This window comes from Heterocephalus glaber, unplaced genomic scaffold, assembly GCF_053883595.1.
Source record: "Heterocephalus glaber isolate CG9 unplaced genomic scaffold, H.glaber_assembly_v1.0 deba00000942, whole genome shotgun sequence".
Taxonomy (NCBI): Eukaryota; Metazoa; Chordata; class Mammalia; order Rodentia; family Bathyergidae; genus Heterocephalus; species Heterocephalus glaber.
Window position 1 is genome coordinate 3,387,065 of NW_028258174.1, and position 17,014 is coordinate 3,404,078.

General features: G+C 38.5%; 1 protein-coding gene and 1 pseudogene across 12 annotated transcripts in view; both read left to right on the forward strand.

Annotated features, from left to right (window-relative positions):
- The first annotated feature begins 283 nt into the window (after positions 1–283).
- The window catches only part of Armc2 (armadillo repeat containing 2), a 114,428-nt gene continuing 97,697 nt past the window's right edge, over positions 284–17,014 (forward strand). For 3 of the 12 annotated variants that reach the window (XM_087208653.1, XM_004873956.3, XM_021251543.1), the window contains exons 1-3: positions 284–413; positions 7,649–7,906; positions 10,908–10,980. In XM_087208653.1, the coding sequence (XP_087064779.1) occupies positions 7,689–7,906; positions 10,908–10,980 (291 nt within the window). In that variant the 5' untranslated portion in view covers positions 284–413; positions 7,649–7,688. The other 9 variants (XM_087208657.1, XM_087208656.1, XM_021251545.2 and 6 more) reach the window with 6 other exon arrangements.
- On the forward strand, positions 4,902–5,788 carry LOC101698384 (nucleophosmin pseudogene; annotated as a pseudogene).

Here is a 17,014-nt window from a genome sequence, read left to right on the forward strand (position 1 = left end):
TGAGGACACTGAGAGTTTGTTAAGGAACTGGCTCCAAGATATACTGAGCCACAAGTGGAAGCAGTAAATCCTGATTCTTACCCCAAACATTATAGCTGCCGTCCTGCCTACTGTAATTTAATAAGCGGTACGGGAATCTCACAAAGGATCAGCAAATGTAGTTCCGCAAATTGCTAGTTTAAAAGAAGACGCCTGCCCAGGCTTTCCCTGCGACTTCCCTCCGGCCTTGTACTCCAGTACCTGACGCCGCCACGCCTCGGCATTTCTACGCATGCGCCGGTGGGTCGGCGCAGGCCCAGTAGCAGAGCAGCGCCCGCCTGCTATTCCGCCTGCCTGCTCCATCGCTGCTGCTGTAGGAAAGGCGGAGGATGAGCTGAACTCCGCGGGGGTTTCTGTCTTCACCTCTGTCACAGGTACTTTGGGTCAGGTCTGGAGTCCCCATCCCTGTGTCCACTCCAAACTCATTCCCCGGTCCTCCACCTGTCCAGCGGTGGCCTGTACAGGTTGGCGTCCTGGCGGGAGGTGGTTTGTGTACGGTTACCATGGAGGCGATGGCCGGCCTGGAGGAGCCGGAGCTCAGGAGAGCGAGGGCGGGAGCGATGAGGATGTCGCCGAGCTCTGTCCTGCCCTGGACCGGTGGATCAGCGGGCATTGCCGGGAGTAAGAGAGCCGCTGTCTGCGCGGGAAGTGAGGTGACCCCCCCGGGTTGCTATCCTCAATCAGAAGAGAGGCGATGAAGAGGTCGGGCACAGCTATTTCTATACACCGAGTTCTTGGCCAGCCGCCTGGTACTTAATAGATGCTCAGTAATATTTGTTGAATGAGAGGGTGGTAGACTGAAGAGTTTTGTCAAGGCAGGCGACATAGCCATGGTCACCCAGACTATATCTGGGGTTGGGGCTGGGGGTTTAGCTCAGTGGTTTCGCCGCCAAAGCGCAAGAACCTGGGTTCGATCCCCGGTAACAAACACAAAAACAAAATAGACTGTACCTGGGGTCTTGTAGCAACAGATAGTAAAGTGTATAATAAAGTGTATATGTAACAATGTTTACCATGCATTAAAATACACGGATATGTATGATTATTACCAGTATCACAGTAGGCCTTCCTTCCCACCCTGATTTAGAATTCTTTTAACTTGGTAGAAGAACAAGTTGTACTCTTTATTTATATCCTATTTTGTGAATTTATAAGACGTTTGGGATAGTGATATTCAATAAAATACTTAATAAAAGTATCTAGAAATTACCCCAATTTAAGTTCTAAAACTTATGAAATGAATGAAAACACTGAACAAATATTTTTTCTCTCTTTTTTTAAAATTCCCTTTCCTTTTTAAATGAAGTTTTCATTCACTGGAGAAAATTTTTTCTGTATTCCTTTATTAAATTAGCACTTGGACAGTAGTTTGTTAATATTTTCTAATGGCCTGGCACCATGCTAAAGCACTTTACATGGATCATTTTACTTAACTCTCAAAACAATCCTGAGAGAATTCTTATTACTATCAATATTTTAGAAGAGGAAACAGGCTTAGAGTTTTATACAGGCCTTTGCCACAAGCACAGAGGCTTGAACTGTTGGAGGACTCAAACCCTGACACAGCATCTAAGCGCTTTACCACTGCCAGGTGGGAGGCTTATATTAACACTGCTGGGTGGGAGGCTTATATTAACACAAAGTAGTTCAAAGTCCTGGAAAGGGGCTGAGTGTTTAACTTAAGGGAAAAGTGTGCAGATGGCCAGCCTGACCCCTGTTGCCAACACCCTAATAACACAGAATTGCATTTAGCAAGAAGGCTTTTGTTCTGGTGGCTATTAGCAGTAAAGGTAAAGACAGATTTTTATAATTAGGTATGAGATTCTATAAATGACACTCTGGACTTTCTCTGAAACTAATGAGAAATATTTTCCTTTAAATAAAAAGTTCTGGAGTTTTGAATAGCCTTCTGCTGGTGGCGTCCCTCCCTAGAGTCTTATGTGCACCACACACAGACTCAGGACAACTGATGCAAGACAGAACTCAACCTCTTCTCTCCCTTCATGGTTTGCTTTTCTCCCTGCTTGTTTGTGTGTGTGTGTGTGTGTGTGTGTGTGTGTGTGTGTACCAGGGATCCAATTCAGGACCTTGCACTTGCAAGGCAGGCAGTGGAACCACTGAGCTAAATCCTCAGCCTCCCTCTCCCCCCCCCCGCCCTCCCTCCCATCCTCCCTCCTCCCTACCATCCTCCCTCCTCCCTACCCAGGTCTACATTCCCACTGTTATCTCTGATTTCTTCCTGTCTTCTAGCATGCCAGTTCCTGTTAGTTTCTTGGTTCTTATGCCCCTCACCTTCTCTCTTCTCTCTTTTCACTTCTGTGACATAGGCTTCCCACACTTCATTCACTGAGAACAGCATTAATCAAGTCCTACTCTATGCTGGGCAACTTGAAATAAAGACAAGAAAGGGAAAGGGGGCTAAATTTGAACTCATATTACATATGGCATCATAAATCGATGCCATTTCAAATAAAGTCTGATAGTTTTTGTAATCCTCTGTAACAAATATCTTCAATTAAAGAAGCCATGCAGCCCTCACTTGGAAATCCCTTAGCTCAAGTCTATATTGGAAACTGGATTTGAGCAATTGTGCAAGTGCTGATCTTGCCTGTGTCTCCCATGGGAGGTTGAGTCTCAGACTCTGATGGGACAACCCTAGGTGCACAAGCACTTATGACACAATGGGAAGATGTAGAGACAGAGATGGGTTTGGGGGCTGGGGGAACACCTTGTGGAGTAGATGAAGAATACTAATCTCTGACTAGGAGGGTGGGAAAGAAATGTCCAGGAAAGATTCCTTGAACAAATGACCTCTGAGAGTTGAGTTAGGTGAGTGATTGTAAAAGAACTGCCTGATTTTGCCACTTCTAGTCTTTCCCTCCTTCCTATCCATCTTTCCTTGGCAGATCACAAATCTTTCTTTTTTTAACCTATGGCCTTCGAATTGAACTGTATTCTCTTTGCTCTCCCTGTCATTCTCCCTCCCTCTCTTCCTTCCTTTTCTTCTTCCTCAGCCTCCCAGAGTGCTGGGATTTCAGGCATGCCCTACCATACAGTTATTTAAATTTGTTTATCAGCTTTTATTTCTTTACATGACCTTTGATTCTCTCTCTGGTTTGGCTCCAGTCTTTGCTTTTAGAGTTCGCTCTTATCCACAGACACCCCATGTATTTTTGATGTTCTTCCTTTGCTCATTCATTGACTTTGCTGGAAGTTCTTCCTCTACTCCAGCCCCAATGCCAGCCACTGCCACTTGTTCAAATTCAGCCCATTTTTCCAGCTTAGTTTAACTAATACCTCTGCCATAATCCTGCCAGATGCCCTCTCTTCCTCCTTTGCAATCGTGTGGTAATTTATCTTTATTTTTATTGCTGCCTCAAGTTCTTCCTTGTATTAAAATCATTCTGAATAGAAGAAAAAATGGAAACAAAGTTTTTGTACATAGGGAGGGGAGGGGGCTTGGGGAGAATGGGATAAAATAAAATTTATTTTAAAAATAATAAAATCACCCTAAAAATGATATCACCCTATATTGATATTCAGGGCTGATATTCAGCTGGTGCACACCAAGAAAGCTACACTGGTGTGAGTATTGGTGTGTCCCTATGGTAGTGAGTAAACAGTTGCCGCCCATGGCCTTCTGCCTCCCACTACACCATCTAGTAGGGAATAGTATTATTAGCCCCTCTGGCACATGTCACAGCTTTTCTTTTACTATTGCATAAGACTGTCCACATCACAGAATTGCCGCAGGGATTGAGATGATGTGCTTGGTATTAAAATAAATGTTTAGTATTAGTGATCTATCTTGCTGGGAATTAAAACAGTATTTTATTTCTCTGTTCCTGGAGACCCAAGCAGAGGGATTTGCACATAGGAAATAGTTGATCAATACTAGTTGAATGAATTTGTTCAGGAAAATTTTGTAAGGTTAAAATTTCTATGGTAATATTGTGTTATGGTTCAAGGATGCTTTACTGTAATTGGACAGGCTTTCCATGCTGAGTGATTATTTTTCAAGTTAGTAAAAACTTTCTATAATAATTTGTAATTTAATTAACCCAAGAAAAAAATCCTCCCCCCACAAAGAATCCCACTTTTAACCATTTACTTGTACTATTAAATATGTCCATGATTGAGTTAGTTAAGAATATATTAATTAATGTAACAATAAAAAATTAACAGTACAGATCTTATATTATTCCAGTTTCTCATCAAGTAAAGGTTAAAGTGAGATTTAGAGGGAAGAGAAAAAAGGGATACAGAAAGCTATGCTAGAATTTGTGCTAAAATTTTACAGACAAAAATATTTTAAGGCCATTATTTACATTGTGTCCACTCTTACTTGGTCAGCCTAAATTCCTGTGGGCACAGATAATTTACAGAATGTGCCCTGAGTAAATATTCCTGCTTTATTACTTGTGAAGCAGAATACTTTTCAATGCAAACTAAAAGAGCCAGGAAGAACTTTGGGTCAGGAGTGAGAGTCCATTATTACTCCCCAAAGCACTTTCTTTAATCTTTATTAGGTTTGCCAGGTTTCCTTTGGGCATTGCTAGACTTGTTAGTGCTATGTGAGGCCTAAAGGGTGGCAGATCTGATTTAGGCTACAGAAGAAACCTCTTCTCAGTAAGGGGCACAATTTTGTACTGCAATTGTTTTTCTTTGGGGAGTGGTGGGATCAAACCCAGGGCCTCTGTATGCTAAATGCATGCTCTACCACTGAGCTACATGCCCAGCCCAGCACTGGGTCTTTTGTAAACATAGCAACAAACCTGTCAAGACCACTTTAGTTAGATGTTGCTGGACTGAATTTATATTATGCATTCAAAAATAATATATGTAAACTCCCTGGCGTGATTCCATCCTGTGTGTCTGTTCTCTGGGGCAGTAGCTGTTTATTTCCGTCTGCGTTCTCTCCCACCTAAGTGCATGCCACCAATCCATGGAAGATTCGATGGATATGGACATGAGCCCCCTGAGGCCCCAGAACTATCTTTTTGGTTGTGAACTAAAGGCCGACAAAGATTATCACTTTAAGGTGGATAATGATGAAAATGAGCACCAGTTGTCATTAAGAACGGTCAGTTTAGGGGCTGGTGCAAAGGATGAATTGCACATTGTGGAAGCAGAGGCAATGAATTACGAAGGCAGTCCAATTAAAGTAACACTAGCAACTTTGAAAATATCTGTACAGCCAACGGTTTCCCTTGGGGGCTTTGAAATTATACCACCCATGGGCTTAAGGTTGAAGTGTGGTTCAGGGCCTGTGCATATTAGTGGACAGCACTTAGTGGCTGTGGAGGAAGATGCAGAATCAGATGAGGAGGAGGAAGAGGATGTAAAACTCTTAAGTATATCTGGAAAGCGATCTGCCCCTGGAAGTGGTAGCAAGCTTCCACAGACAAAAGTAAAACTAGCGGCTGATGAAGAAGATGATGATGATGACGACGATGATGATGATAATGAAGATGATGGCAGTGATGATTTTGATGACGAGGAAGCTAAAGAGAAAGCACCAGTGAAGAAATCGATATGAGATACTCCAGCCAAAAATGCACAAAAATCAAACCAGAATGGAAAAGAGTCAAAACCATCAACACCAAGATCAAAAGGTCAAGAATCCTTCAAAAAACAAGAAAAGACACCTAAAGCACCCAAAGGACCTAGTTCTGTAGAAGATATTAAAGCAAAAATGCAAGCAAGTTTAGAAAAGGCACATTGAACAGTCCTGGGCACTACTGATAAATTTAAGCCCAAAGATGGAGAGAAAGGAAAAGGAGAGACAAATAATAGTCCATTCTGAGTATCATCAACGATCCAGACTGAAGTCTTCTATTTTAATCTCAGTCCCCTTTCCTGATTTGCCACGACCCTCTTCCAAGCTGGAAGCAATCTTTTTCCTAAAGCACCGTTTTTTCCTTTACTTTTTTGACTGCTGTGATTCAGTGAACCTTACATAATGCTTTCTGTTGTGCATATGCCTCATCTCTTGTTTTAATTACCTTTGTATTTCTTAGCTGCTCAATAAATATTTGAATGAATCAAAAAAATATATGTAAGTATATATGTATATACCTGAAAGATTTTATATATTTACAAATAAATCATATTGAATATAAAATGAAGAGACAGTCATGTCAGAAGTATTAGAAGTAAAATATACTAGATCTGCTCTCATTTTTTATAGCTGTGTTAATATACATAATTCTAGAAACTTTGCTTAAGTTCAAAATCTTGTATGAGTAATTCCTTGCATAGTATTGGTTACCCAGTTACTTTTTCCTGTTTTAATGCAACACCTGGCTTTTTCATATGAAAAGAGTGACATATTGTTTGTAGTTTTTATCGAAGTCTTTTCCTCGAAAACTCTTGGGGTAGGGTCGGGGTAGAACTAAACAAATGTTCTTATTATTTATTGTTATGTAAAAACTTAAATATAGAATCAGTATGTAGTAAATCTTTTCTGAGGAGTCACCTGTTCATGCTACTTATTAGTTTCCTTTGGCATATATCACAATATTTTCTTTTTTGTGAAAACCATTCTAAAATTGGGTAGCTGGAATCTGTGAATAATTTATAGTCCTGTGTCTCTTTAGAGATTTTTGTAGGGTTAGAAATTTTTTTATTTTTTAAGGTTAAAGATTTTTTAAAGAAATGCATACCTAATACCATATACCAATTAGAATTAAACTTTTAAAAATCTGGATGACTTTGAGGGTGCTACATCTTCTGTAAAAGGGAAAGGGACCAAGAGAAGGAGGGAAGAGAGAGAAGGGGATGAAAAAGAGAATTAATACATGTTAGTGTATGTCCCAACTCCCCATGAGAAATGTAATAATCACGTACCGCAAAAATGTACTAATAAAAAAATAAAAATTGAAGAAAACTAAAAAAAATCTGGACCATTTTAAAGCCAGATTGGTCTTCATGGGATACACCAACTTTTGAGAAGGATCTGCATTCTTGTGATCTTTGTCCATGACTTTAACTCTTTAACTGAGCAAGATGACTGGGAAAGGAATGGTTTATACTGATGTTTGGTATATATTCCTCTAGGACACTATCCCAAATTGAAGGTGATTTGAATCAACTCATTCAAAAATATAATAGACAATTATGGGGCTGAGCCATTCCCAGAGGTTTGTTATAAAGCAAATGTAGTTTGGAAGTAAGCCCCGTCTGTCTAAAATTTAGTGGAAGGAAAGGAAACGTTAAAGTTTTAAGAGATCCCCTAATGTTGTCTTTTAGGTTGAATATAAGATATGGGTTGAGGATGTAGCACAGTGGTAGAGTGCTTGCCTACCATGTGTGAGGCCTGAGTTCGAGCCTCAGTACTATCCCCACCCAAAAGTGAGATGATTCTCTCTTCTCATCTTTCTTCCCTGCTCATCTTTTCTTTGATCACACATTGGCACAACTTGCAGCCCATGTTTTTGAGAGCTATTCTTTCATCTTTACCTTCTGTTTAGATTTTTAATTAAAAATTATTTATGGTTTTTTTAAAGCTTAATATAAAAGAATGGTTTAATATATGGCAGGGCTTAAGCGCTCCTTTCTAAAGCACTGGACAGCAGCAGTTGATATTTATTGTATTATATGTTTGCAGGGTGTGGTGTCTGAAAACCATTTTACTTTAAAAAGGAAAGATGCTGTCTTCAAATGATAAGAAGTTAGAAAAAATGGATCCATTTCACCAACCTTCAGTGTCCAAGCAGAAGACCAGTGCAGAAATCATAAGTGAAGCACGAAATGCATTACGAACAATTAGAACCCAAAGACCATTTACACCCCAGGAAGTCCAAAGGAAACTATTTGGACCTGCATCATCAAGAACACCAGAAAGTAGGCCTCCTTCCTCCTTCAGGTATATGACATTTTACTTTTAGGTACATTTGGGTCACCAGATTACATTTTCTCTTAATTCTGCTCTATTTATCTGTCCTTTCTTCCAAACCCTGGCAACCACTGATTTTTTTTTTCTCCATAGTTTTGCCTTTTCCAGAATGTCATATAGTAGGAATCATACAGTATGTAGTCTTTTCAAACTAGCTTCCTTCACTTAGTAATATGCATGTTAATTTCCTCCATTGATTTTTGTGATTTTCATTGATTTTTCATGACTTGATAGCTCATTTCTTTTTGGTGCCTAATGATATTCCATTGTCTGGATGTACCACAGCTTACTTATTCACCTACTGAAGGACATTTCAGTTCCTTCCAAGTTTTGGGAATTACAAATGAGGCTGCTATCAACATCAATGTACAAGTTTTTATATGAGCATAAGCTTTCAGCTCCTTTGGTTAAATAGTAAGAAGAAAGTTGCTGGATTTATGGTAAGAGTATCTTTGGTTTTATACAAAACTGCCAAACTGTCCTCCAAAGTGACTATACCATTTCATATTTCCACTAACATGAATAAGAGCTCCTGTTCCTCTCATCCCCTCACCAGCATTTGATGTTGTAAGTGGTCTGGAGTTTGGCCATCCTAATGGGCGTGTAGTGGTACCTCTTCTCTTAATTTTCATTTCCCTGGTGATATATGATGTGGAACATCATTTCTCCATCTACATGTCTTCATTGGTCTGGCATTTGTGACCCAGTTTTTGGGGGGGGGTTGTTTGTGTCTTTATATATGTTGTTATTTTTGTTATTGTCATCAATTGGTTTTTGTTTTTGAGACAAGGTCTCTCTCTGTATTCTAGGCTGGCCTCAAACTCACAGTCTTCCTGTCTCAGCCTCCCAAGTGCTAAGATTACAGGTATAGGCCACCACACTTGGCTTATTATTGAATTTTAATAATTCTGTGAGTATTTTGAATAACCATCTTTTATCTTGTACTGTATGTCTTTTGCAAATGTTTTCTACCATTTTTTTTCTTCTTGCTCTCTTAACAGCGTCTTTTGCAGACCAGACATTTTTAATTTTAGTTAAGTCTAGCTTACCAGATCTTTCTTTCATGGATCGTGCTTTGGTGTTGTATAGGAGTTATTACTTTACTCAAGGAAATGTAGATTTTCTTTTATCCTATAGGAAGTTTATAGTTTTAAGTCTCATATTTAGGTCTGTGATAGAATTTGAGCTAATTTTTGTAGGGTGTATTTTCTGTGTCTAATTTCTTTTTTCTTTTTTGCATGTAGCTGTTCATTTGTCTTAGTACCATATGTTAAAGGCTATCTTTCTGTAGTGCACAAAGTCCCTGATCAACTTAACAATTTTGTGTTTTACAATCATGTGAAAATGATATGTATTCCATAGAACCTGGACTTTAAATTTTCATCTTTTCCTGGCACAGCCATATGCAGTGGGATACTCTCTTGTGATGCTGGGCAGCATTGGCAAGCTGTAGCTTCTAGTCAGCCACATGATTGTGAGGGCAAACAACCCATACCTGGCAGTGTACAGTACTGGTATATTAAATGCATTTTTGACTAGGAAATGTTCAACTTGTGCTAGGTTTCCCAGGCTATCACTTCATTGTAAGTTAAGTAAATCTTTACCTTTGCTTTGTTGTCAAAGATCAACTGACTATATTTATGTGGGTCTATTTCTGGACTCTGCATTCTGTTTCATTAGTCTATTTGTCTGTTCTTTCACCAATACCACACTGCCTTGATTACAGTATATAGTTTGTTTTGAAGTCTGGTATTGTCATTCTTCTGAATTAGTTCTTTTCCTTCAATGTTGTGTTGACTATTCTAGGTCTTTTGCCTCTCCATGATAACTTTATAATTAGTTTATTGATAGCTACAAAATTACTTGGCATTTTTCTTGAGATTGCATTAAATCTTAGATTGAGTTGGGACCAACTGACATCTTGATAATATTGAATCTTCCTAACCATGAAAATGGAACGCCTCTCCATTTATTTAGTTCTTTGATTCTTCCATTGATTCTTACGATCTCTCTCATACAGATGTTGTACATATTTTATTAGATTTGTATTTATTTCATTTAAGGGGATGCTGATTTACGTGGTATTGTGTTATCATTTCAGTTACCACTTGTTCATTTCTGGTATATAGAAAAGCAACTGACTAACCCTGCTATAGTCACTTATTTTAGGAGTCTTTTGTCAGTTCCTTAGGATTTTCTACATAGGTGATCATGCCATCTGCAAACAAAGTTTTGTTTCTTTATTCCCAACTCATATGCCTTTTATTCCCTTTTCTTGTCTTATTGCATTACCTAGGACTTCCAGTATGATATTGAAAGCTGTGGTGAAAGGGGACACTCTTGCCTCGTTCCTGATCTTAGTGAGAAATCTTCAAGTTTCTCATCATGAAATATGATGTTGGCTGTATGATGTTTTTAGATATTCCTTATTGAATTGAAAAGGTTTCCTTCTATTCTTCTTTTACAGAGAGTTTTTATTGTGAATGGTGTTGGATTTTATCAAGTACTCTTTCTGCATCTATTGATGTGACCCGTATGATTTTTCTTCTTTAAGCATGTTAGTGTGATGGATTATGTTAATTGATTTCAAGATGGTTATTTTTTTTAAGTTTGACTTTGTTCAGGATTTCTAAAGATAATTCTAAATGTTGGGTCCACGAAGTTATTTTGGAATAAAAAGGTTAGTAGTGATTGTCATACCAACTTCATCAAGTGATATGAACAAAGTTTTAAAAAAAATCATTATATACATTTATTTTCATTATTTAATATTTTAAAAATCTTCCCCAAAGTAGTAAAAAGCTCATTAATAAAATATTTTAAGTACTATAACATTTTAAAATTTCTGTTTTCTCAAGGCTTATGAGTTAAATGCTTTTACTTGTTTTTCAGCAACACGTTGCTAACCTATGCTAGAAATAAAAGAAATAATTCTTCACACACTATAACTCTGCACTATCTCTTATGTTAGCCTCCATGCATCCAGTTTTGAGTCATCTGATTGCAGACCTATCTCTGGCACCCGTCTCAGTCCACTAGAGCTGGTGAGTACTTTATACTCTGTTGCCACAAGGGTTGAAATGAAACTGGCCCAGACACTTGGAATCAGCACTTCTGTGTGCTAGGGAAATTATCACATAGACTTAAATGTACTGTTAATTTAATATGAAAGCATATTCCTTTATAGTTATCAAATATCATGGTTAATATATCTAAGGAAACAATTCTCAAATTTACTTCTAGTTTGATAAAGAAGAATTTTTAAAAATATAGTAATTTATTTCTATTTTTAAAAAACATATGTATTATTTTCTTTTTAATAGTTATATGTAAAGTTTTATATTTAAAAATTTTGCTATATATGTATGGGAGGAAATAGATAGATGGCAGACAGAGATTTGTTACAAAGAACAACATAAAAAACCTAGTGGTGGCCAGGGATTTAGCTCAGTGGCACCACGCCTCCCTTGCAAGCGCAAGGTCCTGAGTTTGATCCCCAGTACAAAAAAACCCCCCAAAAGCCTAGTGATGTCCTGGTCCCTTATTCCTCATTATCTTTTCCCAGTGGCCTTCTTTTGGTACTTACATCCAGATTTTTAAATACCACATTGTCTTGCTGCTCTCTGACTTAGGAGCTTAAGGATTTATCTAATGACTTCTTACTAAGCATGATAAAGATTCAGCTTTTGTCTGTCCCTATACATCCCGTCACAACACATTCATCCTTTCTGTCCCTGCTGGTGCTACCAGTATAGATGTATCATAACTTTGGCTAGATCGGTTTTCTTGAACTATAATTATGTACACCCTGTTTGTACTGAGTCATTAATGATGACTAATGATACAACTTCGCTTTACCTGCACCACTTTTTGTTTTCTCTTGTGTTAATAGTTGACTTATGTTTTTAGTTTGTGTTGTTCCTATTTCAACCCCAGACTCTTCCCCCAAAATCTGAATTGCCTTTGTGTGTTCAGGCACATGAGGTGTTCGTGGGCTCAGCTCCCTGGGGCGCTCTCTGGATGTCCTGCACTTTCCCTGGGCATCTGCTGCCTCATTCTTCACATTATCCCGGAGGCCACTCCTCCCTCAGTGGGGGCTTTTCCCTGTCTTCTGCATCTTTTTTTTTTTTAATTTACTCTGATTTTGGTAGAGCATTCCCTCCCACAGCTTCTTGAGAAAGAGTGCATGGAAAGTAAATTATTTAAGACCCTTGAGTTCTCTTTGTCCTTTCTAGAAGTTTGTAGGGGTTTTTCTGTTTGTTCTGACATTTCATGGTAATGGGCTTTTGGTAGCTGAACACTTAAAGTGCCCTTTCAAAGTAGAATTTGTGCCTTTAATCTCTGAGAAGTATCCTTGAATTATTTTGATTATGTCTCCCTCACTTTTAAAACCATTTCTATTAGTGTGTATTAATTGTACATACTAATTGAGTTGCATGTGGTATTTCCATATATGCATACAGTGTGCACTAATCTAATGTTTGCTCTTCTAAAATGTATTATTCTAACATATAATCTGCTGGATCAACTCTTTCATTTTTCTGTTGTACATCTTATTTGGAAAGAGACTTTATATTCTAATCCCTTTATTGAGTTATTTTTATTTCTATCCTATTTCTAATTTCCCAAAGTTCGTTTTTCTTAAGAATTGTGTTTTTATGTCTTGTTTCATGGTTGCAGCATCTTATCTGAATATATTAGTGATAGATTTGATTTTGGGGGGTGGGAAGAGTTTGAGACTGGGTATCACTGTGTAGTCCAGGCCAGCCTTGAACTCTTGATGCCCTCCTGCCTCAGCTTCCCAAATGGTAAGATTACCATGCCCAGCTAATTTGTTTTAGCTCAGTTTTCTGCCCCCTTTACAGCTTCTATTGCATTTTTTGCTTACTTTGGTCTCTGTTTCTCATGCTTGAGAAGCTCTCCTCTAATACCTCCTCTTGCTTGTTGTCGTGTGGATGGGGCTGGTTAATTTATAAGTTATTCCTACCCACACCTGTGGTCAGGGGGATCTGGCTGGGTTGTATTCTTGCTGACACCTCCAGTAGCATATCTTTAGGGAGTCTCTCATGGGCTACTCAGATCCCTAAAGAAGACGTCTTCCATGCTGTCTCCTAGAAGACAGAATCTGGTTGCTGGCTTTCAGAGCCAAGTGGGGAAGAAGGCAGGAATGCCTAAAATCAATATGTAAATATTCAGTGAATAACCACGTTTATAATAAGTATCCCGAATTCAACAATAAACATATCTCTTATAGCAGGAACTCTTACTTAGTGATGCTGGTTAGAGATGTCTGTTTTACCTTCTCTCAATAATAAATTTTCTACCTTCTCCTGGGTTCAAGGCCTGACTGCACAAAGCTAGGAGGGGAAAGAATTACAAAGAATTTCAGGCAATCTTCCTTATTCTGGCCACTCTCCCCTTAGGCCTCTGCTACCAAAAGTAATACCAGTTCTTTAGACTTCTATGGAGATGGAATGTTAGTCAACCTTCTTTTTCAGTATTTATTACTGTGCGTGCATGTGTGTTTGAGTGTATGTTTAGTTTTGATGAACTGTTTGACAGTAAGTTCATAGCAGTTCATCAGTTTGCATCTCATGTGACCAAGGACAGTCTTCTACATAACCACAACACCATCATCACAGAACATCAACATTACTCAGTAATTCCAATAACGTATGTTCCAGTTGTCTCAAAATGTATTTTATATTTAAAAATACTTGTCATAATGCCTCTGAGGAAGATAATACTTGTTCTTATATATCAGATGAAAAACTAAATCCCCAAATATGAAACATAAACCAATGTGCAATAAATAATTGCCCCCTATGGGTGGCACATGGCCTCTCACATCTACAGCTTCCAGAACCACTTGAGTTTTAAGCCAGGTATGTGACTTATTACTGTAGATTTTTGAGATTTGCTCATTTTGGGCCTGTTCTTTCCTGAAAGTCTCTATAGACTTCCCATGGCCATGTCAAAGTGATGCAGTCTTAACCTGCAGGATTAGGTGTTAAGGTGAGACAATATTGGCATTTGCCTCTGTTTAGAGTCATGAAATTAAATTTCTTTACTGCAGGATGGTTAGGTGCTATGTTCAAAATAAGAGTAGTCTAAGAAATTCATTCTTGTGTTAAGTAAAATGACTGTTTTACTGTAAAATTATTTTGTATTGGTAGATTATATGTCTTAAGTATTTTTTATTTTAAACAATAATGAAAATTTGAGGTCCTCAATTAAAAATCCTGAAGATGGCCTCATACTACCTGCTTTTCCACCTTCTTTCTTCTTTTTCACTTCACTGTTTTAAGGAACCTTTGACCCTGGCAGCCACTAAACTGATGAAAGGAAAGGGAAGTAAGGGGAAATTGGAGTGGAAAGAGAAGGACTGGGTAAAAAGAGACAACTGGAGGAAGAGGGAGAGATGGAAACGCAAGGGAGAGATGGAGGGAGGGAAGGAATGCCCGATGGTTAAGGGACACATTTCCCAAAAGAGTTTGTGAATCCTAACCGATCACTCTTTGTATCTAAGAGGCTTTGTCTAATGACTTTGCTTTTTCATATTTCCTTAAGCAACAGTCAGTCAAGGAAGACAGATCCAGAGGGCAGCCCAGCTCCTGCATTGACTAGATTAGCTGAACTCTGTGCTCTTGGGCATTTACCTGTTGTTTCTTCCCTTCCTATCTGGCCTAAGCTCCCCTACATCCGCCAGGAGGCCACAGGCTACCCATATTTGAGATTGCCCAGGACTTCTGAGAATAATGGTGAAGAAATGTTCCTGGTTCCTGACTGCTCAGGCCTTGGCTGCTGGTCTAACTGGCTCACGAGGGCTCTTGTTATCACCTGTAACCTTGTAAAACAGGGGAAGCACTTACTTTGCAGCCTTCCATTAACATTTTCATCTCCCTAGTATACAGGATTGCCAGGATACATTTTTTTTTCTCCCTCAGCAGCTCCTTAACATCTCACAGCAGCCCTGAGACCTGGAACAGTTCGGTGGTAGTTATTCCTATTTTTATTCTGCCGCTCTATTAACTGGTGTTCAAATTTATATGCACAGAAATAGCTCCTCTATTACTTTGGATTGAATGAAGTCAGCAGAGATGTGATCATATGAATAAATAGGAAATTTTTATTGTTTCACATCACCATTTAAGCACCAAATAGGTTTATTCATATTTTTGACGTACAGAAAAGAGACAGATCATGAGAGTACAACTTGATACACAAACTAAACACTCAGCATCCAGCATTTAAAAAGAAAACATAGATCCTACAGCAGCATCAAAGAGGTCATTATAGGGTTAGGAAGACTGGCTTCCCAGCCAGTGCCTCACCAGGGCAAGCACTGGGCTGACTCCTAACAGCAAGGATCAGTGTGATTACTAATAAATTACTTTATGTGAACAAAGCTCTAAGTGTATTTGACAGGTGAAACAAAATTTTATTTCTCTAAAAAAAGGTTTTAGAAACTCATATATATCTTGGGGATAGGGGAGATAGAGGGTAAGAAAAAGTACAGTGAGAACTTTAAAACAGAGTTTTTTCTTTTGCTGGTTTTGAAATGCAGGGTAATATTACAGCAGCAAGTCACATGGTGAGGCTGACAGAGGAGTCCAGAGTATCTGTGGACAGAAATGTACACGGAGCTGCCATGTTGCGAAAGTTAGGAGCTTGGGAAATTTTTTAATGTTTGCTTTCTGACTTCCAGGAGGTCTTGTATTGCATATGTGTTTATGTGTATTTTATTGCTTTACATGTTATATCATGAGTGGCTTTCTGAGTGGGAGCTCACTGACTCCCTCAGTCTTCATGTAGAGTGGAGAATCTCTGCCTTCTGTTAACGTGTCTGAGGAATCAAGGGTAGAAACAAGTGCTATGGTGATGGGATGAGTCATGACCAGCTAGAGCCCTTAAATGTTCTATGAATTGCATCTTTCTTGACTAAGTTGTTGTATGGAAGTAGTCTGTGTCTTCAGTAGACACTAATTGTTTCATCAGTTAGATAAAATTGTAAAATCTGATCTTCCCAGTGTATTAGTCAACTCTCTGATGCTAGGAAAAATTACTTGACACTTGCAAGTTAAAGGAGGAGAAGTTTATTTGGCCATGATTTCAGAAGGTTCAGTCCATGGTTGGCTGATTCCAAGGCAGAGGAATAGTATGGTAGAAGTATCTGAAGTTCAAAGCTGTGCTATGATCAAAGTTATGCTTTGCTATGCTTAGATCATAGTAGCTGGGAAGCAGATCATGGGGAAGAGAATCAGAAAGGAAAGAGCCAGAGACCAGATAAGGTCCACAAGGTCACATCTCCATGACCCAACCAGATACACCAAGAAGTGTGCTTTACTGATTTCTCCAGCCAATCAAGTTGGCAATCAAGAGGAACTATCCCACGGAGTGTCCTTGTTTGTACTCGAGTCACTGGTTAGTGTTGTGAGGGAGGTAAGGTTCTCAAGTGAAGATTCAAACTCACTTGCAGCATTTTCTGATTTCTAAAAGTATCTGAATTTGATTTTTAAAGAAGCTTTCTTACTTATTTTCTTCATAAAGGACTTTTTTTCTGCATAAAGTAGAAGAATATTTTGTAGAACCCAGCATGAAATAAATTCCTGATTTGGTTAGTAGTGTTCCCTTAAAGAATTAAAAATGCTTTATGTGCTGTGCTTTATGGTTGATCTAGTCCAGTGAGATACATGTTCAAATAGGATGAATAATTTGTTAAAGGTCAGCAGTAAAATGAAACTAAAATTTCATTATACAGTTACACATGTGTGGTAGGGAAATAATGCCTTTTACCCAGTAGTGGTTATGGTATTTATCATGCCTACCAGAGATAATTCAGTTACTCTCTTTTAGAGAAAAATTACCTTTCCAGACCATATTTTCTCTTTAATAAGCTCTTTTATTTAGTAATAAAAACATTTAAAACAATTGAGGCATCTGTAAAAAGAGCTACCTGCTTTATCTGCCTTACTATTTGGCAGGCTTCTCGATCTTTGCTGCAGTTTCAAGGTACTGTGGAGTACAGACATTTTGAGATAAGAAACCTCTTAACCTTCAATATTGAGGTTATCCTTC